Below are 22,156 nucleotides of genomic sequence, written 5' to 3' on the forward strand. Positions count from 1 at the left end.
TTCAATAATATAATTTGCTCTTTCATCATCCTCCTCTTCCTCACATAATGTATTACATTAGTATTTTATATATCTTCTAAAAAAAGTTGGCACCTAAAAAAAGGGTCACGTCATTGGACCGCCTTTAGCTTTGATTACAGCACTCATTCACTGTGGTATTGTTTCCATAAGATACTGCAGTGTTACACAGTTTATTTCTGTCCAGTGTTGCATTAATTTTTCTCCAAGATCTTGTATTGATGATGGGAGAGTGGGGCCACTAAAGCCTTCTTCAGCACATCCCAAAGATTCTCAATGGGGTTAAGTTCTGGACTCTGTGATGGCCAATCCATGTGTGAAAAGGATGTCTCATGCTCCCTGAACCACTCTTTCACAATTTGAGCCTGATGAATCCTGCCTTTGTCATCTTGGAATATGCCCATGTCATCAGGGAAGAAAAAATGCATTGATGGAATAATGTGGTCATTCATTTTATTCAGGTAGTCAGCTGACCTCATTCTTTGGGCACATCATTTTGCTGAACCTAGACCTGACCAACTGCAGCAACCCCTTACCTATTTGCTTAGTTAAATCCAGGTGGCAACTTTTTTTTGGCCATGTATATATATATATATATATATACAGTAGTATTTGTAATTAAATACCCACTACTTTAAGTTGATGTTATATCTTTTTCACATGTTTTGTTGCTACATATAATTATGTTCCATACACAAAGTTTTGATGTATGACATTTACTGGAAAGAGGAACATTATTGTCCGTTCTCAAGCCGAATAAAGCGGTGTATAGTGTAAAAAAAGAAAAGCGGCTAAAGAGCAAAACCTGGCAACCCATAATCCACGTCGTCATTTCCGAAGGCGAAGAATAGGGTGCGTTTGATTTGTCGTCCTCTACCCCCCGTGATTGTACGCACACTTTAGCGGCCGTTGTTTGTTATCCGGGGCCACAGTCTTTGCACTAACAGCCGCATGTGGTTGCTGACATGACAGCTCTCGCATGGAGGGAAGACACGTATCCACCGCAGATGTTTTAAATGTTGTATTATTTGTACGGCGTGGGGTCTAAGTGAGCGGGAGGACATTTGAGGACACCGGTTACCCGTCCGACTGAGCCGAGCCGACCGAGCCGACCCGAGCGGAGCAGCACACTCCACTCCACCAAAATGGCAACCCCTTATGTGACAGATGAATCTGGTAAGGCTGCTGCATGTGCCAGACCTTTGTTTAAATTAAACATAACCACATTCATTAAACATGGAAATTACAATGGAGACCAAATTAGATTTTCTCATTAGATTATGACAAATCATAACATACATAGCGCCGTTGTCTTACAGCTAGCTCTTGCTAATCTTAGCCGATATAGCTAACGTTGTGGTATCCTCTTTAGCTTAGCTTGTTGCTATCGCACGCCCTTTGGTGTGGACACAGTGTGAGTTACATGAGCAAGAACACGTTCTCGTGTGCAGATTCGTGGCTTAAAGTTTTAATTTTACGTCTGTTTACAATGATTTGACTGTTGATCGTGGCAGTTGGATAGCATGCAATGTAGCAACAACAAAAGAAAACTCAAATTAGCTGTTAATGTTGGATATTTACTGTGTTTTATGGTAATCAAACAGGCTTTGTATTGATGTTTTTCATTTAGTGTTTTTTTTTATTGATTCTCAACTCCCCAAGCTCATTTCACACAGTATCAGCTCAAGAAATCACAGGGTATTCGATACACGGTCCACGGTAACAATAATATCACCATACACAACGATTCTGTGATAATCTATACATTGCAAGAGAATCATATAGCGGTATGTCACGATATCTGTCTAACTGAAGAAAACAAAACGTCTTTGAAAAGTTCAAGTATTGAATGTGGGGCATCTTATCCTACTGTAAATTAACTTCCGCCCAAGTTTCCCTCATTTATTTGAGCAGACCCCTTAATTGGACCTGACCCAGGGTGGAAACTACTTCTAGTCTATCGTCTTTATTGTCATCATTAGGAGGAATAGAAAGTTGATTGTTTTGCAGTGAATATTGACGTTTTACCTTCACTAACAATCAATCTACATTATTACATAATAATCACAAAATATCATCAGAAAATGTTGTCAATGTGTATATTGTCAATGTTTTGTTCTTGTACCTAAATATGTTTCAGCGTTAGGAGGTACCACATGAATGTGTGTTCACATTCACAAGTGGATACAAGTTATCACACACACACACACATACACATGTTGTATGACAGCTTTCATTTTAAGGACTCTACACTGACTTCCATTCATTTGGACAGCCTAAACAAAGGATTATCCCTGACCTCAACCCTAATCTTAACCTAACTAAAATTCAAACCTTAGCCCAACACCTAACCAATTTCTCAGAAATGAGGTTCTGCCTTATGTTTTACTTTGTTTTACCAGGTTTTGGTCAGTGTTTATGCCAGAAAAAGTCCTAAAAAAATTACACACACACACACACACAAACACTAAACTAAACTAAACTAATGATGAAGTTTCACAGGTTAAAGCTTTGGTACTATAAACTCTCACAGTGCCATCTGGTGGTTTGGAAAATGTTACACCACCTCACCTCACTGATTTTATAATTTCAGCCTGGTGTGTAATAGAAGTCCAGGAAGCCTTTAGTGTCTGTTATTTATTAAAAACAAAAAAGTCCATGTTTAGGACTGCAATAAATATGCAATAAATAAATATTACATATTAGATGCCACTGTATTTGTAAAACCCAACAAAATATTCTCACTGATACATTTTGTTCATTATAAATAGACATTTAAAGATGTTTTTCACATGCCGATCAGCAAACAAATATTCACTCACCTGCTCACCTTTACTTCTTTATCCTCCACATGAGGGTTGCGGGGTGGGGGGGTACAGGTAGTACACCCTGGACAGTTTGCCAGTCCATTACAGGGCCACATTTAGGCAAACAACCGTTCTCTCTCACAACTACAGTCAATAGTGAGTGTCCAATTTAGAGTGTCCAATTTATCTAATCCCCAAATCTGCACTGTGGGAGGAAACCAGAGACAATTGGTTATTGATTAACCTTGGAGGGATCAACAACAACAACCAAAATAAGCTCACAGTTGAAAAATTCATTCAACGTTACAGTTTGTTGTTTTATGCAAATAAATCAATGTAATTGAAAATGTTGTACATGTTTCTTCAGGGAAATACATTGCTTCCACTCAGAGACCTGATGGAACATGGAGGAAGCCGAGGCGGGTGAAGGATGGCTATGTTCCTCAGGAGGAAGTACCAGTGTAAGTGCACCTTTTCTTTCCCTGTGGCTGTACACATTAGAGTTGCAGTTGGGAAACACTGATCAATGTTTTTCAACATTTTCAAGACCAAACAAGTAATTGAATGATCGAGAACATGATCATTAGTCGCGAGTACACAGAAAGTCTGATATCATTTGATTATGATATCATATTATGATATGATTAGTTGAACTTCTTTGAAAATGTTGATGGTTTGAAAATGTCTCTTTGAACTGTGGGAAGTTATAGCAAGATTTTGGTTTGATTTGAAAATTGGCAAGAGAATTCTACTATTATTTTTTCAATTCTGTGTACAGAATTACACAATACGGTTTATACCTTTGGGAGATGTAAGGTCAATTACTGGTCTATTTTATGTCAAATAGACCAGGATAACATTTTTAATCCATTAGAATTGTTCAGTAATCTGTAAAATCTAACTTTGAGTCATTCTGATCCTCTGTTTTATTTTCTGTTTCTTGCTGTTTTTAGTTATGAAAACAAGTATGTGAAGTTTTTCAAGAGCAAACCGGACTTGCCACCTGGCATGAGCCCATCTGAGGAAGCTTCACCCATACAGCAGCAGCAGAAGATCCCCGGCTGTGTCGACAGTGAGGGAGCCGCTCTCTCTAAGTCGGCCAAGCGCAACATGAAGCGTAAAGAAAAACGAAAACAGCAGCACCAAGGCCAGGACGGAGACGCGGACATGGAATCGATAAACGATGCTGTTGAAAATGTGTCCATTTCAGACAGCGGCGAGTCTTCAAATAAATCGGCAGCGGCGGCCCCCGTCTCTCCTCCCGGCGATTCCTCGGCAGCAGCGGAAGATGCTGCCGAAAGAGCCAAGAAGATCAAAAACCTGAAAAAGAAGCTGCGCCAAATTGAGGATCTGCAACAGAAAGTGGACTCTGGGGAAATAAAGCAACCAACAAAGGATCAGTTGGAAAAGCTGGGCCGAGCAAAGGCCTTACTCGAGGAGTTACAGGAGCTGGAATGTGATTCGTGAAGCAATAATGAACAGCAGAGTCAGACAGACTGAACATACATACACACTGTAACAGAACGAAAAGGACCTTTCATCATCACAGTTTCCATTTAAAGATAGTTTATTTTATTTTAATCATGAACTCTGAAAGTGAACACGGGATGTTGACGTAGCAGGCACTACACCTTCAGGACTGACAGGTCTGTGGTTCTTTTTTTTTTAAGACACAGATCTCTAAACGACATCACATGTTCTGCTCATATACTTCTATTAACCAGGCCATTCACTTATAAACGTCTGTTTAAAAAGAAAAAAAGGACCTCAGCGTGAATTGTTTTGTGCATGTCTGTCTTTTCCATTTTGTACCTTTCATACCATCATGTATCTCTTATACAGAAAAAAAACGAACAAAAAGATTTGTTGAAGAAAGCATATTTTGTTTTTCTGTTTTTAACATTTTTGTCAAAGATTGGACGGCCTCTTAAAGTCACTCTGTTGTACAGTCATTACATGAATTAAAGTTACTTACTGTGTAAAATGTTAAAATCTCATTGCTTTGCGATTTACATGAATAACAGACTTATTTTGGTGTCATTCGGTACTTTTTGGGAAGTGGCCCTTCCTTAAAGCTGAGCCTGGTGATGTATATTTTACAACAAATCTTATAGAATATCCAAAACCAGCAATGCATCAATCCAACACACATGCAGTATTATCTCCCAACAAACCTGTTTTTCTGTACCAGAGAACCCCATTGTTTTCCACTCTTGCTATGAATGACACATTTTTTTACTTGTTAAGGATGAACACGTGGACTGTGTTCACCGGGTTTATTTGAATCCCACAGGTCACTTCTGTGTATTCACTAAAATTGTATAAATCTGCCTGGAAGTAGTCGCCAAAATGCCCCACATACAGTATTCTTGCTTCAGAGATGCTACAAACTATAAATGACCCATAAATAAAAACCCAGCAAATCTATACTTTTTGTGACCCTTTTGTTTTTTTAGACTGTCAACTTACTGTTTAACGGAGCATCTGACTTGACTGTACTGGCACCACTAAAGGAGCATTTTAATTAAGTTCAACGTTTTTCTGCTGTAGCGGAACTCCTACGACGCTACAGCAGAAAAGGAGGCGTTCACTGTCCCCACTGAGACAAGTGTTGGAAGCACTGGTTACATGGGGGCGTCATTGTTACTCCATGAATGGGCTCCTACATTTTGGAACGATATAATTAGGGTTCGAGCAACAAGGTTGCAAGAACCCTATTGAAACTGGAAGGATTATTATTATTATTATTATTATTCTTATTATTCCCCCAAATGAATCGCATTTTTGAGGCCTTTCCCATACCCCAAAACTCACAGATTTTTGTGACCGCATCAATCGTGGTGTAAATTTACGTCTGAAAAAGGTTCGGGGAATGTTCGTTGAAAATTGAATGTGGGAGGGGCCAATAAGTGCGGCGCCACCTGTCCAAATTCACCATGACCAACACAAATATCGCACATGCACGAAATTCGGTACACATGTGTAGTGGGTCAGGATGAAGAAAAAATTACATTATGACCATGATCCAAACCCAACAGGAAGTCCGCCATCTTGGGTTGATTGGCGATTTTTTGGCGATTTTGGCGAATTCGCAGCAATGGTATTTGAACTAACTCCTCCTAGAGTTTTCGTGCGATCACCTTCAAACTTGGTGAGGTCCCTGTGGACCAGTTGAGGAGCTCACGGTATCAAAAGTTTTTTCAAATGTCGCATGGCGCGCGAGATAGGGGGCGGCAAAGTTCGTGATGATTCTGATGTTTCGCATCAGAAAAACAAAACTCTTATAACTTTGCGATGGAAGGTCCGATCCGAACCAAACTTGCTATGATTGATGATGGGCCATGGCTGAAGACGTCTATGAAAAAACGGTGAAGTTTGAAAACAGCGCCTCCTTGTGGTGAAAGAAAATACACAAAAAAAAAGTTTTTTTACGATTTCGGGAATAACTTTTACACAGATAATCGTACCGCACTCAAAATTGGTGACAACAGTCAAAACACATGGTAGATGATGCGTGATCAATATGACGACAAATCGTTTAACGGTGTTGCCATGGCAACGACGCAAAGTCGGATTTTTGGGACAAAAAATCAAACTGCTACAACTTCGCAAATCCTGGTCCGATCTGAACCAAACTTGCTAGGATTGATGATAGTCCGGCCCTAAAGACGTCTATATGAAAATATTCAATTTCGAAAACAGCGCCCCCTGGTGACAGCAGACAGTATGACAGCTTGTATTTCAATTATCTCCTCCTAGAGCTTTTGTGCGATCACCTTCAAACTTGGTGAGATCAATGTGGACGAGTTGAGCATCAAAAGTTATCAAAAGCTTTTTAAAATATTGTATGGCGTACGAGATAGGGGGCGCCAAAGTTGGAGATAATAATAATTTTTCACAACAGACAATGAAACTCTTATAACTTTGCGATGGAAGGTCTGATCCCAACCAAACTTGCTATAGTTGATGATGGTTAGTTCCTGAAGACGACTGTAATGCTGAAACGGTACATTTTGAAAACAGCGCCTCCTGGTGGTGGTAGAAAATTCTAAAAAAACAAACTGTTACAACTTTGCCAATCCTGGTCCGATCTGAACCAAACTTGCAAGGATTGATGACAGTCTTGCCCTGAACACGTCTATATGAAAATATTCATTTTCAAATACAGCGCCCCCTGGTGACAGCAGACAGAATTACATTTATAGTTTTTGATGCTGCTCCAACAGGGATTGTTGTATCCACTTGAAACTTAGTATGTGGGACCCCAGACCCTTCCTCAACATGTCCGTAAAAGGTCACCTCCCTACAGGAAGTGGAAGGCCCAAAACAGGAAGTAAAGTCTTACATTGTCCGATTGACACGAAACTGGATATGTGAGTTACGGGACCTTCCCTGAACATGTTTCCGGAGACGAACAGGAAGTCGGCCATTTTAAACAGGAAGTGCCCTCTAACTTTGCCGTACATTGTCCGATTTGCACAAAACCTTATATGGGACACCAGGGACCTGTCCTGAGCATGTCCGTAAAAGGTCACCTCCCTACAGGAAGTGTAACACCCGAAACAGGAAGTAAAGTCTTACATTGTCCGATTGACACAAAACTAGATATATGTGAGTTACGGGACCTTCCCTGAACATGTTTCCAGAGACAAACAGGAAGTTGGCCATTTTAAACAGGAAGTGCCCTATAACTTTGACATACGTTGCCGATCCCCCCCGAAATTTGGATCGACATGTGCGGGGACGCCGCTGAAAATAACTAGTACTGAAAATAACTAGTACCGCGCGCGGTGAATGAACGGGTGAGAGCGCGAGGCACGCGGGGAGCCGTGGCACACGGCGACCCGCGTGGGTCGGCTCGAACCCGTTCAGAACCGCGCGCGGTACTAGTTATTTTCAGTACTAGTTAACTGTTGTTTTTACAGAGGAAGTGTGGTTAGTTGTTTTCTTCACAGAGCTGCATTACAGAAAGCAAAGAATGTCCAGATTTATGTATCTTCTCACACAGATTCATCGTAATGGAGCAACAGCGGCAGTATTTCTGTCACGCAATCTGGAGAATAATCCATATCTTATTAAGTTGTGCAGCTTAATTTTTTCACACCACACATAGTTGACGGTAAGGCTGCAGTTTTCTATGCGAGTAAATTCTTCGTTCCGCTTCCTTTGACGTAAACAAACTTAAATCGGAAGTTCTTTGAGGATAAACACTCGCGTTGACAGACGGCTCTGAATGATTGTGTAAGAAGGCGTGATCGTGATGTGAGTGTTTGAAATATGTATTGTTTCTTTTGTCATCCGCACATTCCTTGTTAAAAGCTCAGAATGTGGTTTTGAGGAGGCAGGTCCCGAACAGATAAGTGACGGTATAAAAAGTGAATCCACCAGCATCAGGTCTGAAGGACTGATCCACAGACGTACATGGACCTGCAGTGATGCTTAGAAACGTCCAGTGAAAAGGTCCAACTTGATGTTTGTGGATTGCACTTTTATTTGTATCTCTCATTAATGGGACAAGACCCAAACCAGAGAAAATGGGATTTACACTGGATTTAATGATGCTTCTTCTTTTTGCTGTTGTGGTGAAGCAAGTTTCATCTGTTTCCCCGAGCAGAGAAGAATTTACAGAAGCAGTGGTAAGGAAATGCGGGAAGCTGTGTTGTAACACATGTAATACATAATGTCAAAGTTCAAAAATGTTCTTGTAGAATTTGCAAAGAAAGAAATAGTATTCAATCATTATTTTGAGGTTTCACCCAGTCGTGATTCTACTTTTCTTTTTCTACTTTCTTGTGTTTAAATTTTTGAGCTACAGTAACCCAAAAATAATCTTAAATTCTATGCTTACTAAATGTTTTATATATTTAGTGAAATATTTGATACATCATTTCAAAGGCGTTCCTTGATAATAGTAAATTCTTTTCGTTGTTTTGGGAAAAAGAATTTGTGTGGCACTGCTATAATAACCAACCATTGCCTCTGATAATGTCAATGCCAAATAATACTGTTCATTCTTGTTAACAAAAGCTGGCATCTTGAAAATGAAGTGCAATCATTTTTTGAGGCGTTTACAGTTATGTCCCAGCGGTGATCAATAACATCCATTTCTATTCTCACTCAGAGTGTAAAACTCTGCCAAGGACACTCAGTTTCCCTCACTGTTAACTTGGCCCTAATACTCTGTCGTATATCCAAAATCACTACAGAACTAAATCATTTCTTCCTTAGACCAAAACCCAGATCCACAGAAAATTTAATTTAAAAAAAAAAAAAAAAATCTGTAATCCATCATTTACTTTTTGTAATTGCTTTGGAAATTTGACATAAACAGCACGCAGTGGGGGAAATAATTATTTGATTCCCTGCTCTTTGGCATCAACTCGACTCGCCTTGTTTGGAGGCAGAGAAATGCTGAATGTGACCCCAAGAACACATCCCCACTGTCAAACATGGAGGTGAAGACATTATGCTTTGTGGCTGTTTCTCTGAGACCGCGGCAAGATTTCACCACATTGAGGGACCGATGAACGTGGGGCCACGTACCATGAATGAGAATCCCCTAGCCTCAGTCAGATCACTGAAAGTCTTCCAGCGTGACATATCCTGAGATGACCACAAACTTGGTGATGGACCACAAGAAACGTCTGACCTGTGCTTTGCAAGGGTTTTTCCACCAAGTACTAAGTCATGTTTTTGTCTGGATTTCCTTGTTGATATTCTGTCTCTCTCTGATAAAATAAAAATAAAATACAGTTCATTTATTTATCGGGGGTAAACTTCCCCCACTGGGATTGAGATTGTTTTGCTGTACATTAACACACCTAGCATTATTTACACATGTTAAAATGAGCTTCATTTAAAAACTGGCTGTATGTGAAAGCATTAGTAATGATCCAAAGTGCCCTCTTTTCAGGCGTATTTGAGGAAGTATGGCTACCTGCACATTCCACTGGACAATAAAGGCCCAAGCCATCCACGCGAGGCAGTAGCTGAGGCAGCGAGGTGACTGCATTTCCCATAGAGCTGCATTTGCCTGCGCTGGACGTGTGTTTGCTTGTTCCATTATACATTTTTCTTTGATTGTCAGAATCTTTCAGAGAGTAACAAACGTGCGAATATCAGGGAAACTAGACTCAGCCACGCTGGCAATGATGAACAGACCTCGATGTGGACTACAGGACTTTTTCACTGACAAATCTCTCAAATATCGAGTGCTGGGTGAGTAACTGCACTCATATTACATATGTGTGTTTTCAGAGAGCTGCATGACGTTGACTCATTTCTCCGCTGAGCAGGTCATTGGCGTAAGAAGATGCTGACCTACCGCCTCTATAACTACACACCAGACTTGGGTCAGGGAAAGACCCGCGTGGCCATCCAGAATGCCTTTAAGTACTGGAGTGACGTGTCACCTCTGAGGTTCAGGGAACTGCAGAAAGGAAGAGCAGACATCAAAATCTCCTTTCACAAGAAAGATAAGACATGTCCAGTTCCCTTTGATGGTCGAGGTAAGAGGGTGTATTATTACACTGACGTTAAAGCTGCAGTAGGCAGGTTCATGACCCGAGGTTATCTCTGCATCACTGAAACTCTCTCCAGTCCAATTAGCTTTATTGTTTTATTGTCAGACTCTCTTTTTCTTGTCTTATGTTTCTTTGCAGCATAAAAAGTTGCTGCTGCAGGAATTATCTTTCCACTGAGGCTTTCTCTACATGGAAATAGAAATTTTGACATATTTTACTCCCATCACGTCCAAATCACGTTCGGTGTGAACACAACATAAAGGAGGAGGATGCTATTCAAATAAAAAAAAAAAAAAAAGGTACAGGAAACCAAACTAAAATACAAAACAAGAATAGCACTCCTAGGTCTGACATGGACAATGAATATTTAAATTAAATTAAAACACAGGTCCAGGCCTTCAACGTGAGTGCACACACTTCCTACTGCACCTTTAAAATGACAAAGTGATCCCACAATGTTTTCTGATCTCATCGATACTTGGAAAAATGTCAGGTGTGTGTTTCAAGTATATGAGTTCTTCATCTTTAGGTCACATTTTAGCCCACGCTGATGCCCCCGAGTCAGGCATTGTGCACTTTGATGAAGACGAAGTGTGGACAGAGGGGAGGAGCCAGGGCTCCAACCTGAGGATCGTTGCCGCGCATGAGATTGGCCACGCCCTCGGCCTGGGCCACTCACAATACTACAGTGCACTCATGGGACCTCTGTACAATGGATACCGCTCCAACTTCAAGCTCCATGCAGACGACATACGAGGGATTCAAGCTTTATACGGTAACGCAAAAATATAAGTGTGTACGTGTGTACGCTCTTTGAAATATTAGTCACGCAACATGCAGCGTTGTTCTCTTTCAGGAAAGCCAAACCCATTTCCTCCACCCAGAAAACCAGCAGCAGGAGGTGGAGGAGCTGTCGTAGATCCCTGCAAGGCCACTTTGGATGCAGTTTTATTAGGTAAAGCAAGTCGCAATAAAGTGGGCCGTTGGGGGCTCCAGGCAGGAGGGATCTGTGGAGCCCCACATCAAACCAACTCTGTCTCATTTTTTCTTCTCAGCTTTTTGCTCTCTGACTTTTCAGACACACAAGTCCATGACTCATATTTTGCAACTCTGCAATTATGAAGCAGAAAGCTATAATGGCACAGGCTGTGTGACCTGGCCTTGTTTCAGATCTCAGCAGCCGATCATAGAAGTCCAGGCAGTTCTCACAATATTGCTGCATGTGGACTTCACAAATCACCAGCTGGTCTTCTGCTCCTGGAGCCAATCTGCTTCAAGTTTGACAGTTTGTGCATTCAGAGATGGTGGAGATCATCATTTCACCCGGCCTGACGATTCTCCTCTCTGTAAACTCTTGAGATGATCGTGTGTGAAAACTTGTTTGACAGTAACAAACGTCACATGTTCAGCAACTTCCTCCTTCTATGAACTGTATCTACAGATAGTGTTTTCTGTGTCTTGTCCCTGCAGGTCCTCTGCATAAGACATATGTTTTCAGTGGCCAGTACGTGTGGACAGTGTCCAACTCTGGCTACAGTTCTCTCACCCGGATCTCTGCACTGTGGAAGGAGCTGCCCGGGAGCCTCAGTGCAGCTGTTCACTCTCAGAGGACTGGCAAGTCCTATTTTCTGAAAGGTGGATTCATTTCATAGTTTCAGAATTACTAACCCCGACCAGAGGGGGGAACAATGTACCATTCTGGCAGGATGTGAACATTTTCTGGAGCTTACAAAATGACCATCCAGTTTTCAGCAGCACATTTGTCTTCTCTCCAAATGCACTCTCACAGGAGACAAAGTCTGGAGATTTACAGGCTTCAAACTTGACCACGGCTTTCCCAGACGCTTGGTCAACATCCCTGCAAACGTCAACTCAGCCTTGTACTTCAACAAGAATAAAAAACTTATATTTTTCAAAGTAAGCTTTACAAAGCAAGCATTACTTAATTGTTTAAATGCAGTTTCTGTAAATTAGAATAATAATATACTCCTTGTGTTAGGGATCTGGATACTGGCAGTGGGATGAAATGGGTCCAACGGACTTCAGTTCATATCCCAAACCTGTTGGACAACTCTTCCATGGGGCACCAAGTAACGCCGACGCTGCCGTAACATGGACAAACGGTTATATATACATGTTCAAAGGCACGCAGTACTGGCGCGTGAACCACAACCACCAAACCGTGGACAGGGTCTATCCTCAGAACACAGCTAAAAAGTGGATGCAGTGTGACGGCTGAGCCACCAGAGGTCACCAGGGGTTCAAGATAAACCTTATACTCTTCACTGTGAATGATGCTTTTTCACTGTGAATCATACTGTAGGACTCACTAATAATTAAAAATAGAGGACAAAAATGTAATAAATACAACAAAAACAATTCCATAGTGTTATGTTTATTTTTTTTGTTGCAACGATATGAAGTTACTCGAAAGAGGAACAAGACAAAGACCTTGTTGTGTGATTCAGTGAGACTGGATGTTGTTATCCACTGATAATGGTCGCCTCTTAAAGCAGTGACGTCGAGAGAAAAGGTAGAGAAGTAGACAACAGAAAGCTTGTATTGCTTTGGTTTGATGTTTTTCTAGCCGAGTCATGCTATTCTCATTATTTGATGGGATTTTGTTAATTTGACAGTGACACTTGAGACAGGTCGACAACCTCAAATTGTAGGTAAATGACAGTTAAATGTCAGTATTTACCACCAGAATGTTTTATCCACTTATTTACATTTTCTACTTTTCTAAAAAAGAAGAAATAATTTAAATAAGAGCCAGTCATTCACATGAATCAAAGAGTTCTTCAATCATAATCATAATCTTCAATCATAATGATGATTAAACAACACCAGACAAACTAGCCGAGTAACAGTATCTGCAGTTCATGTACAATAAGCTCTGATTCTGAATATTTGATATTTGTTACATGTGAAAAATGGACTGTGCTGAATTAGTTCAAATGTAGCCTCCAATATGAACTAACTTTTCTGTAAATTTTAATGGTCTTTATTTAACTTAAGTAAGCAATAAAAGGCATAATATGAATGATATGTACATGATATGCTGTTCTGTGTCCGCTATAACTGAATAGATAATTAAAAAGTGACATTTGAAACAAATGTAGTATCTTTTTAAAGATAGAATATTACATTCTACATCCTATAAAAAAAACTGTCACTGTCAGCAATTATTAGATAATATTCACCATTGTCATTTAATTGCCCAGAGTTGTAATTTCATAAATAACTTTAACAGAAATGTAAAATAAGTCCTTACTCCTGTTTACGAGCCATGCTGCAGCTGTGGTGGTTTATTGTCCATCCTTAATTTCACAGCATGTGCTGGTGTTAGTTTGTATTTTATAGACGTTTCATTTCACTGTCTCGACAGTTTTGTTTTCTATGTTTGCATCCAATGGGTCGAACAGTTTCCAAGAATGAAAGAAGTGTAGTGATAAAAATGAAATGTGTCTGTGAAGAAAAACTGCTCCACGGACTTTGTGATGAGATGAATTTGCTCACCGTGGACGTCGCAGGAGTTGATCATCTCCGAGCGTCTCGTCATTATGGAGGACGATCACCTTAAATCACACAGTGATGATTATCTGATGAAGCAGGCTGTATTAGTTTCATGGCAGCAGTCAAGATGATTGCCTTGTTTCCGGATGTGAACAGCTCACAGATCCAGGTTTAACATAATGGATTCATCACTCCTCACTCGGTGTGTGTATGTACAAATATTTGATGCAGATTTGATTCTTTCAGACTGTAAAACCTGAGGAGGCGGCAGTCAGAGGCACCATGGAGCCCGTCTCAAAGTCAAAGTCAATTAGAGTGTGTGTGATAGTGCTGACGCTGCTGCCGGAGGAGCCTGTTCCCATCTGACGCTCCTGAAGGCTCTGGATGTAACTCTGAAAGGCAAACGGGCCGGAGGATGCGTTGTTAATGCACTGATCATTTGCTGCAAGTTTATACAATGACAAAAAAGAAAATATCTAATTTTCTGAACTAATGTTAACATATTTGAATCTATTAGACCAGGTCTCGCCAACCTGTGGCTCCTCTTTCCCTAGTTTCATGCAGCGCTTGAGCTTGTGTTTTTTTTTTTCCCATGTATGTGTACCCATGTTCGCCTTAATTCAATATCAAACGCGCACATGCACGAGGGAAAACCTCATTGTTCAGTAAACAATTTGTGTCAAGTTCGCACAGGAAATGGCAGGGAAAAAATGCACAGCAAAACGAAAATACAAAGATTTTCAAAGAACAGGACGTTTTTAACAGCGTGGGAGAGTTAAACAGTCACACAAATCACGAGAATTCACGTTAATCAAGGCTTTTATCATTGGTTATTTATCTTTTTTTTTAACACTGCTACTATCTATATTTGTAATGTGTGTTTGATTGTGTGAATGACATGTTTATGCTGATTGTTGTTTTTATGTGTGGCTAAGCACTTTACTGGAGCAGCGCTCCAATTTCGTTGTATTTTTAATGCAATGACAATAAAGGCATTCTATTCTATTTATATTTTTTTGTTGAACGAAATGGCAAGCCATTCTGTCATGTCGTTGGTGTGTGACATTTACAGTAAATCTGGCTGAGCAGAGGTGTGTGTGTGTGTGTGTGTGAGGGACAGGGATGGGGGGGATGTTCATGTGTGCCCGTGTGTATGATGTGACTCTTTGCAGTAACACCATAAAAAATGTGGCTCTTAGTCTCTGAGTGGTTGGCCACCTCTGTATTAGACTGTAGTTCTCTACAACTAAAGGGTCAAATAAAGTGCATCTTATACAGCTCTCACAAATATTAAGTTATTTTTGCTCATGATGCATGCAAAAATAGCACTTGTAGCACTTTTCCAGTCTTGATGTCCACTCAAAGCTGCTTTATACCACAGTTGTGCCATTCATCCATTCACACACATGCACTCACACATTCATACAGCTCGTCAGGACAGGAGCCACTTGGGTTTAAGAGTCTTGCCCAGGGACACATCAGCACGTAGATTAATGGAGCCAGGGATAAAACCCTCGGCCTTCAGGTTGAAAGAGGACTTGCTCTACCACTGAGCAAAAAAGTTGTTAGTGAGCATATATGCTGAATAAGAACTCCCAAATCTGTTCTGAAATAAATCAGATTTGAATCAGATTGTATCAATGTGGCTGGTAATCTGAACACATCCATGGAAGATACGAAAGAGGATTAGGGCCACACAGGAAAAGAATATTTGAGTTCCGAAAAAAGAATAGAAAAACTCAAATATTTTTTTCCTGTGTGGCCCAAATCCTCTTCCATATTTATGAACCTACTATTATTACCATAAAGGGGAAGAACCAAGTCACGTGGCTGGTCAGAGCATGTCTTAAAACTGATGGCTAATTCTTCCTCTTTCTTTCTTTCGAACGGAAAATTGTCAGTGCAGAACTTTTCATTCTGAAGAAATGACAGGTGAATGAAACACATTCTGATCACAGGTGTACTAACCGGTGCCAAGACATCTCCTGCATAGCGTTTCAGGGGCGGAGGCCCCCTCCTCCTCCTCCGGTGGGATTGAGGTCGTCTCCTACACTCTCTGTATCTCTGCTTGTTGGCGTGTTTCTTCTGTTTTTCATATGTAGCTGAGAAGAATCCAGAGGGCAGAAAAGAGGAAGTCATGAATTTGAATGAGGAAAATCAGCTTTAACATGAAAACATTGGGAAGTGCAGGTGGGACTGAACTCACCTGCTCTGTGTGATACTCCTTTGGCAGTAAATTTCCACTGCACTAAAACACCCAAAAGACTCAACACAGGACAAATTGCGATGATCACCCAGTCAAACCAACACAGTGGGTCTGGGACGACTTGACGAAGCAGATCATAAACCTGATTAGGCAACATAAACGTCCCCACCAGGTAATCCACACCCAGTATCACAGTGGTGGCTCCCAACACAGACGTGTAGAAGATGCTGAACATTTTCTGCCACTTAAGCATGAACACAGCAGTGGTGATGCTGACGACCAGGATGCTGGTGAGAGGCACCCATGCAGGAGTGAGGCTGTAAAACTGTTCGATAACCACCAGGGTGATGAGAGTGAGCAGGGTCCCTAGCTGTAGGCCGCTGAGGAAGAGTCCCAGTGTTGACAACAACGTTGTCATCAGGCCGCAGAGAACGCCCACACCAAGGCAAATCCCCGCCTTGCTCTCTATCCCCAGCTGGACGTCCAACAGAGGCTCCTTGTGGTACAACAGAAGTATGGCTATCGTGCCAAACATGAAGCCAGAAAAAAACATGACCATCTTAAAGCAGCGGTACCCTGGAAAGATGATTAAAGACAAGGTCAAACAAACTGTTCCTAATTTGAATACAAAACCAAAATGGCAGTATTTTACAGATGCATCAGGGCAGACTTTCAATGATCCAACTGTCCAAACATACACATGATGTAAAATACAACCACATGGTCGGCCTCAAAAAACCTAAGAAAACAAAACTGGCTCTTTGGACAGATCACAGTAGGAAAATTGGTGTAAATAAACAAAGGAATGACGGCTGAGTTCCATTTAGCCTCCTCAGTTTTGGTGTTCATCCAGACTTAAATGAAATGAATGGTGCCATCGGTATGTGAACGCACCTTTTCTTGCATAAATACAGCGGTGCAAATAGGTCGAGCAAAGTGAGCTACGGACTTTTCACAGGAGGCAGATTTATTCCCAATAAGATCATTTGCTCTCTTATCATCATCATTCTCTTCCTCACATATAGTATGTGAGGATACATATTATTATTTGTTTCATTTTCTACACACTCGGTCAAAATTCCTCAGCTCCACTCCATGTACAGTGCAAGTACCACCAGAGGAAGCTCACGTACCATAGTTCTAGAACCATGGCTCTAAATCATTTCTATCATTTTTAAGCAGAGAAGGATCACAAACCTTTATGTGGAAAATTGCAAGGAAATTTACAATGTACTGAATATATCTCTGCATGTGTAATTTACAGTTGTTGTGCAGAAAGTTACCTTTTTCTTAACGTAATCAGAAGCTTACGGGCCAAGGTTAATTTTTGTTGTAATGCAAACATAGTGTCAGATTCCTTAAAGGTTGAGTCTATCATTTGATTTTGAAACACTTTTCGTTTTATTTGCTGAAAGAATCTAAAAAAAGAAAAAAGACAAATGAGATAAAAGAAGAGAACCTGATGTACTGGAGTCTGGAAAAGGTTGCACTCACAGGTTACACAGCAACTGAGGCAACCAATTATCTTCCAACTCCTCCCGTCTGCTCTCAGTCAATCAAACCTCTGCCCTCAAAACACACAGAAAATACAGCGTCTGAAGCTGAGTGGAGGAGAACACACTATGAGGACAGCTTCATTGATACACTAAAATGATCATAATGAGCCACACTGGCAGACAGGTTGGTCGATGACGGGTACACCAACAAATCAATCAACTTGTGAAACAATTAGTCATGTTTATGACCGTATTGTGCTAACTTTATAGTTTATCTCCTCCCAGACCAATTTATTTAGTGATAGCTATCGAGACATGAAGAGGATTTCAACAAATAACACAAAAATGGCTTTTTGGCTCAAATAGCTTTACATGCCTGAAGATACGCTTCACTGTAACAGCAACTTAACTGGCCCTTTATCTGAAATCTCACTGAGTTAAAGTTAGAGCTGCTTGGATGCTGCTGCTGCTGATGTGTTACACATTTCTGAAAATTCAGTTTAGAAATGAGTTTGTTCCAGTAAACAAATCCAGCTGCAACATCTGTCATTACCCTTTTTATTGTCAAGTAATACACTTGAGCAACTTTGGTAAAGAAATTTAACTTTAAAACAAGTGTTATATATATATGAATATGTTTGAAATATTTAGTTACATTCATTACACTACATTCAACTCTAGGCTACTTTGACACATACACACGTTGGCAAATGTGTGTTTGTATAATGTCACGTTTTGGAGGCAGGTCCACAGGACACACAACTCTCATTTGTGTTTGTATATTTTCTCAGTAAAAACACATTTGATACACGTTATTTGTTTTAACCAATTTAAATTTAATTTACTTCCCTAGTAAGTAATTAAGGACAAAAATGTCCACTTCCAGAAAACTGCTATAAAAATGTTTTTTTTTCCTGCATAAATCTCTTAAACAACTTCAGCCCTTCATGACAGTTTGATTGCTTGAAGTTACTGTTATTTAAGGACCCCCAAAAAAAGTGAGTCAGTAAAATTGACATTGCATTATTAGTTTTTGTGTTGCATCAGATTTAAAATTTACTACCTTCTTCAGTGATAGAGGACAAAAATGTCCACTTCCAAAAACTGTGATAAATATAGTACAGATTAATATTATGTTATGTTTATGTTTAAATAACAAGTTAAAAAAAAGCAAAAAATACCAAAACATCAATTTTTAATGTTTTTATAACAGTCTTTGGAAGTGGATGTTTTTGTTCTCTTGGTCAGTTTTTTCAGTGTTCTATTGATTTATTAAAAAGATGACTTCCTTACAAAAAATGTGCCATATGCTCTAACGAAGCCAAAATGATGACCAGTTTAAGAAGAAATGGACAAAATGTCCATAATAATGCATAAGGACTAAATTGTCTTCAAACAGCTGATCTGCTCTCACCTGAACAAGCTGTTTAATCAGTCACGTTAGGTTTAACACAACGCTATACAAAAGAAGTGACACGAGTCAACAGGTGGCTCCTCATATTTGCTGCCTCTGTCCGATTCATTCTCAGGACTACCCATCTGTCTTGTAAAGATTTGGGCTCATCCACCCTAAAGCCTTGGCAGCCAGCATACACCTGCCAGAAGGCTTAAACAATCAGATGAGGAACTGAATCACATGAAAGTATGATGAAATACTGACTTTAAGTGGGCGATTTCACTGTTTTAAATCTTACTTCGATACAGCAAAGTTTATCTCAGAATACATACCCAGAAAGCAGTAGATGAGGCCGAATGAAAGGCAAACGGAGCAGACAACATACGACATGACTTCATAGTTCATATTAATCTTAAGCATGCATAAGTCCACTCCCGGCTCCTCGGTGATTAAACTGACAGCCATTTCAGAGGATTACTGCTTCTGTTGTTGTGTGGCTGCTCTGCACACAAATCTGCTTTGTTCACTGGAGGGAGGAAACTGCAAAATCCTGCTTGTGGCATCCAGGAAAAGAGGAAACTCCTGACTGAAGAACTTGACTCAAACCGTTTCCTGCTGAGCACCTGCAAAAAGATAAATGTGTTCAGCTCTGTGGCAGCAAGTTAAAGCAAAAAGTTCAGCTCTAGGTTATTCTGTTTTTAATCATTAAATGTGTTAATCCTCAGCTAAAGTTTGACATCAACATAGGATCAATTGTTAAAATGGCAAACCACAAAATCCATCTATTATGGTGGATAATTCCTTTTCAAAACCCATCCTGTGTACTGTGTATCAGTCATATTGAGAGACTTCTGACCATCTCGTTCATTTGCTGGTTCAAAAACTTAACAGTAAAAGACAGAAACTGTCTGAATAATGTGGTCAAAGTCTGCTTTGACCACATTATTGGTGCATGCTTGAATGACCTTTTCAGTATGGGAGAAACGTGTCCTACACGAAGCAAAAGTGATTGGTGAATTCTCACTGATGTAGTTGGGGAGACGCTACAGTACCTGCAACATCTGAACAAGACAAGCCTGTTTCGCAATCCCATCTACGTACGACTTCAATTTAACATGAAACATGTTCCTGAATGGCACAGTTGTTATTTGTGTGCTTTTATGAAAGGATATAGCTTTTTACCCCATGTGTTAACATCTGTTCAGGAACCAGCGAAGGAAACTGGGGATCCCCTCTGAGTTTCAGGTTGTTTTGTTCAACGCAAGGATACAGATGAGGAAATGTCCTGGTGGCTCGGTGCCATCTTCGCACAGACTTATTGTTCCAGGTATAATGGTTTGGCACTCACAAAAACGAATCAAGTCTTGACAATGATACAATTTTAACATAGCAGTACCGCAGCATTGCTACTGTTACATTCACACCAAATTCTACTGAAGAAAATTACTAAGAATTAACATTAAAATATGCAGAATGGCCCATTTTATAATAATGAACTTAATTTTGTATTATTGGAATATCATTACTTATGCATGTACATTATGGGACTGGCACAGAGGGAGATTATTATTTCATAAATGTAATATTTAGTAAATCGCATTTAGGTCATCCTGTGTAAAAAATATTAAAAAAAATATGCAGATCATCCGCTGTGGTGTCCAGAGGGAGAAGCCAAAAGAGTAAGAAAAAAACCCAAACAATTATTATTAATTTGATTTAGGACAAACATTTAAGTTGTCAAATAATATGTAATAAAAACATGCAATGTTTACCTGAGTAGTAGAATTAATGTCACATAATAATAATAAATCACTTTAACCTATAATTTCAAGTATATAACAGCACAAATCACATATTCACACTCCTTTTAGCTTGGCTAACACTACAGCCACTGTGTGTCTTACTGCACTTTAAGGACCTTATAAGACGTTCAGGCAGATACCCTGGTCAGCAAATGGAATTAGTGGCGCTTACGCACGTGAGTGATCCTCTTGTCTGTTTATGTCAATGCTGTGTCCATTTACAAAGGTGAAGGTAAAACTCAAAAACACTTACACTTTCCACACTTTTCAGAATAACAATTGACACACTGTGGTGGATGAAAAGCTCCGGAAATGATTCTCTTTATATTGGTTTGATGTGTTGTTGTGAAAAACCCGTCATTAAAACGGATTCCTTCAGTGACTTTATTCTGCAGTAAGAGCAACAAGAAGAATCAAACACACTGTCTATGTAGCAGAAGGTTTGCCTGCGGAAACGGGATCAAAGAAATTCTAGCTTTATCTATGGAAAATGAAAACTTGAAATATAATAATATTTCTGTGGCCTACCTGAAGCGAGACATTATCTCCACAAAGCAGATCTTATCAGAGGAAGTAAAGTGCTGTCAGTTTTTTTTTTTCAAATTTCAGTATAGACCCAGCAGGGAGCAAGCTGTCAGGAGTCTGTTAGCTTTGAGTGAGACTCTAACTCTAACTCTCACCTCCTCTGTGCTCATATGCTCAACAGCTGACGCCTGACTGTGGGAGAGAGACCATCTGCCCCCAGCGTCAGCACAAGGTTGCTGCCAAGTCCAAGGCCGGACGAGTGCAGACTTCACCTCCATTACACATGATCTCATTGGAGGCTTAACTTTTTCACGTCAGGTGTTTATTGAACTGTGCATTTGCCGATACAAGGAATGACATCATATTAATGGCGGGCTTTAACTGCTATAATTATGTGTAATCCTCTTTGTTAACATGACAGGGTTGTGAAGCGTCTGTCATCCAGTTTAGTGTATTCAGTAGTTTTACACAGATGGGGACAATGGGGGCATTAACAAGGGTCAGTTATACTCGGGTTTGTCAGGTTCTGGGATTTAAAATGTGCAGTGAACTCTGGCACTTCATTTGTTGCAGAAGCTTTTCCTGCCAAACATGGCAGTGTAAACAAACAGAGTCACGTTATGTCTGGAGCTCTATAGGCATATTTTATCCATAAGGAAATCCTGGCTTTAGAACTTCCTTATTTAGGGTTCTACATTTTTCCCAAAATGATTCCCAATGCTCAATCACTGTATTAAGGGTTCTTTCTATGATTCAGGGAAAGCTATAAGCCACAACACTACAAAAAAGTCAGTGACAGATATCAGCAATTCAGTTTCTATTGGCATTCACCAGTATGGGGTTTGTCATTATAGATATCTACACTTC

General features: G+C 40.1%; 3 protein-coding genes across 7 annotated transcripts; 2 read left to right on the forward strand and 1 right to left on the reverse strand.

Moving 5' to 3' along the window:
• Positions 1 to 895: 895 nt before the first annotated feature.
• On the forward strand, positions 896 to 5,252 carry pym1 (PYM homolog 1, exon junction complex associated factor). Its single transcript, XM_044038647.1, has 3 exons — positions 896 to 1,194; positions 3,193 to 3,286; positions 3,779 to 5,252. The coding sequence occupies exons 1-3, from the start codon at positions 1,164 to 1,166 to the stop codon at positions 4,290 to 4,292; spliced, it is 639 nt and encodes a 212-aa protein (XP_043894582.1). The 5' UTR covers positions 896 to 1,163; the 3' UTR covers positions 4,293 to 5,252.
• Positions 5,253 to 7,802: 2,550 nt separating this feature from the next.
• LOC122777413 (matrix metalloproteinase-19-like) lies at positions 7,803 to 12,727 on the forward strand. Its single transcript, XM_044038641.1, has 9 exons — positions 7,803 to 8,461; positions 9,739 to 9,827; positions 9,913 to 10,043; positions 10,121 to 10,333; positions 10,878 to 11,123; positions 11,205 to 11,303; positions 11,819 to 11,983; positions 12,138 to 12,265; positions 12,348 to 12,727. Exons 1-9 carry the CDS (start codon positions 8,360 to 8,362, stop codon positions 12,585 to 12,587), a joined length of 1,413 nt encoding a protein of 470 aa, XP_043894576.1. The 5' UTR covers positions 7,803 to 8,359; the 3' UTR covers positions 12,588 to 12,727.
• Positions 12,728 to 21,452, reverse strand: LOC122777414 (transmembrane protein 198-like). Of its 5 annotated transcripts, none has more exons than XM_044038642.1 (5): positions 21,293 to 21,452; positions 19,295 to 19,585; positions 16,071 to 16,646; positions 15,833 to 15,966; positions 12,728 to 14,256 (listed from the first exon to the last, which is right to left on the reverse strand). In XM_044038642.1, exons 2-5 carry the CDS (start codon positions 19,425 to 19,427, stop codon positions 14,107 to 14,109), a joined length of 993 nt encoding a protein of 330 aa, XP_043894577.1. In that variant the 5' UTR covers positions 19,428 to 19,585; positions 21,293 to 21,452; the 3' UTR covers positions 12,728 to 14,106. The 5 variants fall into 5 exon arrangements, with proteins under 5 accessions (XP_043894577.1, XP_043894578.1, XP_043894580.1 ...); XM_044038643.1 differs by lacking the exon at positions 21,293 to 21,452 and adding an exon at positions 20,145 to 20,587; XM_044038645.1 differs by lacking the exon at positions 21,293 to 21,452 and adding an exon at positions 17,530 to 17,634 and having other exon boundaries at positions 19,295 to 19,347.
• Between the last annotated feature and the right edge of the window lie 704 nt (positions 21,453 to 22,156).

The sequence above is a fragment of the Solea senegalensis genome, linkage group LG11 (assembly GCF_019176455.1).
Source record: "Solea senegalensis isolate Sse05_10M linkage group LG11, IFAPA_SoseM_1, whole genome shotgun sequence".
Taxonomy (NCBI): domain Eukaryota; kingdom Metazoa; phylum Chordata; class Actinopteri; order Pleuronectiformes; family Soleidae; genus Solea; species Solea senegalensis.

Bases quoted from the DNA above. Each gene is read 5' to 3' on its own strand.
- pym1 (XM_044038647.1), top strand. From the start codon at position 1,164: ATGGCAACCCCTTATGTGACAGATGAATCTG. The intron at 1,195-3,192 runs GTAAGGCTGCTG...ATGTTTCTTCAG, and splicing joins TTATGTGACAGATGAATCTG to GGAAATACATTGCTTCCACT. The intron at 3,287-3,778 runs GTAAGTGCACCT...TGCTGTTTTTAG, and splicing joins CCTCAGGAGGAAGTACCAGT to TTATGAAAACAAGTATGTGA.
- LOC122777413 (XM_044038641.1), top strand. From the start codon at position 8,360: ATGGGATTTACACTGGATTTAATGATGCTTCTTCTTTTTGCTGTTGTG. The intron at 11,984-12,137 runs GTGGATTCATTT...GCACTCTCACAG, and splicing joins CAAGTCCTATTTTCTGAAAG to GAGACAAAGTCTGGAGATTT. The intron at 12,266-12,347 runs GTAAGCTTTACA...TCCTTGTGTTAG, and splicing joins AAAAACTTATATTTTTCAAA to GGATCTGGATACTGGCAGTG.
- LOC122777414 (XM_044038642.1), bottom strand. From the start codon at position 19,427: ATGGCTGTCAGTTTAATCACCGAGGAGCCGGGAGTGGACTTATGCATG. The intron at 16,647-19,294 runs GTATGTATTCTG...TCATCTTTCCAG, and splicing joins CCTCATCTACTGCTTTCTGG to GGTACCGCTGCTTTAAGATG. The intron at 14,257-15,832 runs GTTAGTACACCT...TTTGCCTTTCAG, and splicing joins CAGGAGATGTCTTGGCACCG to AGTTACATCCAGAGCCTTCA.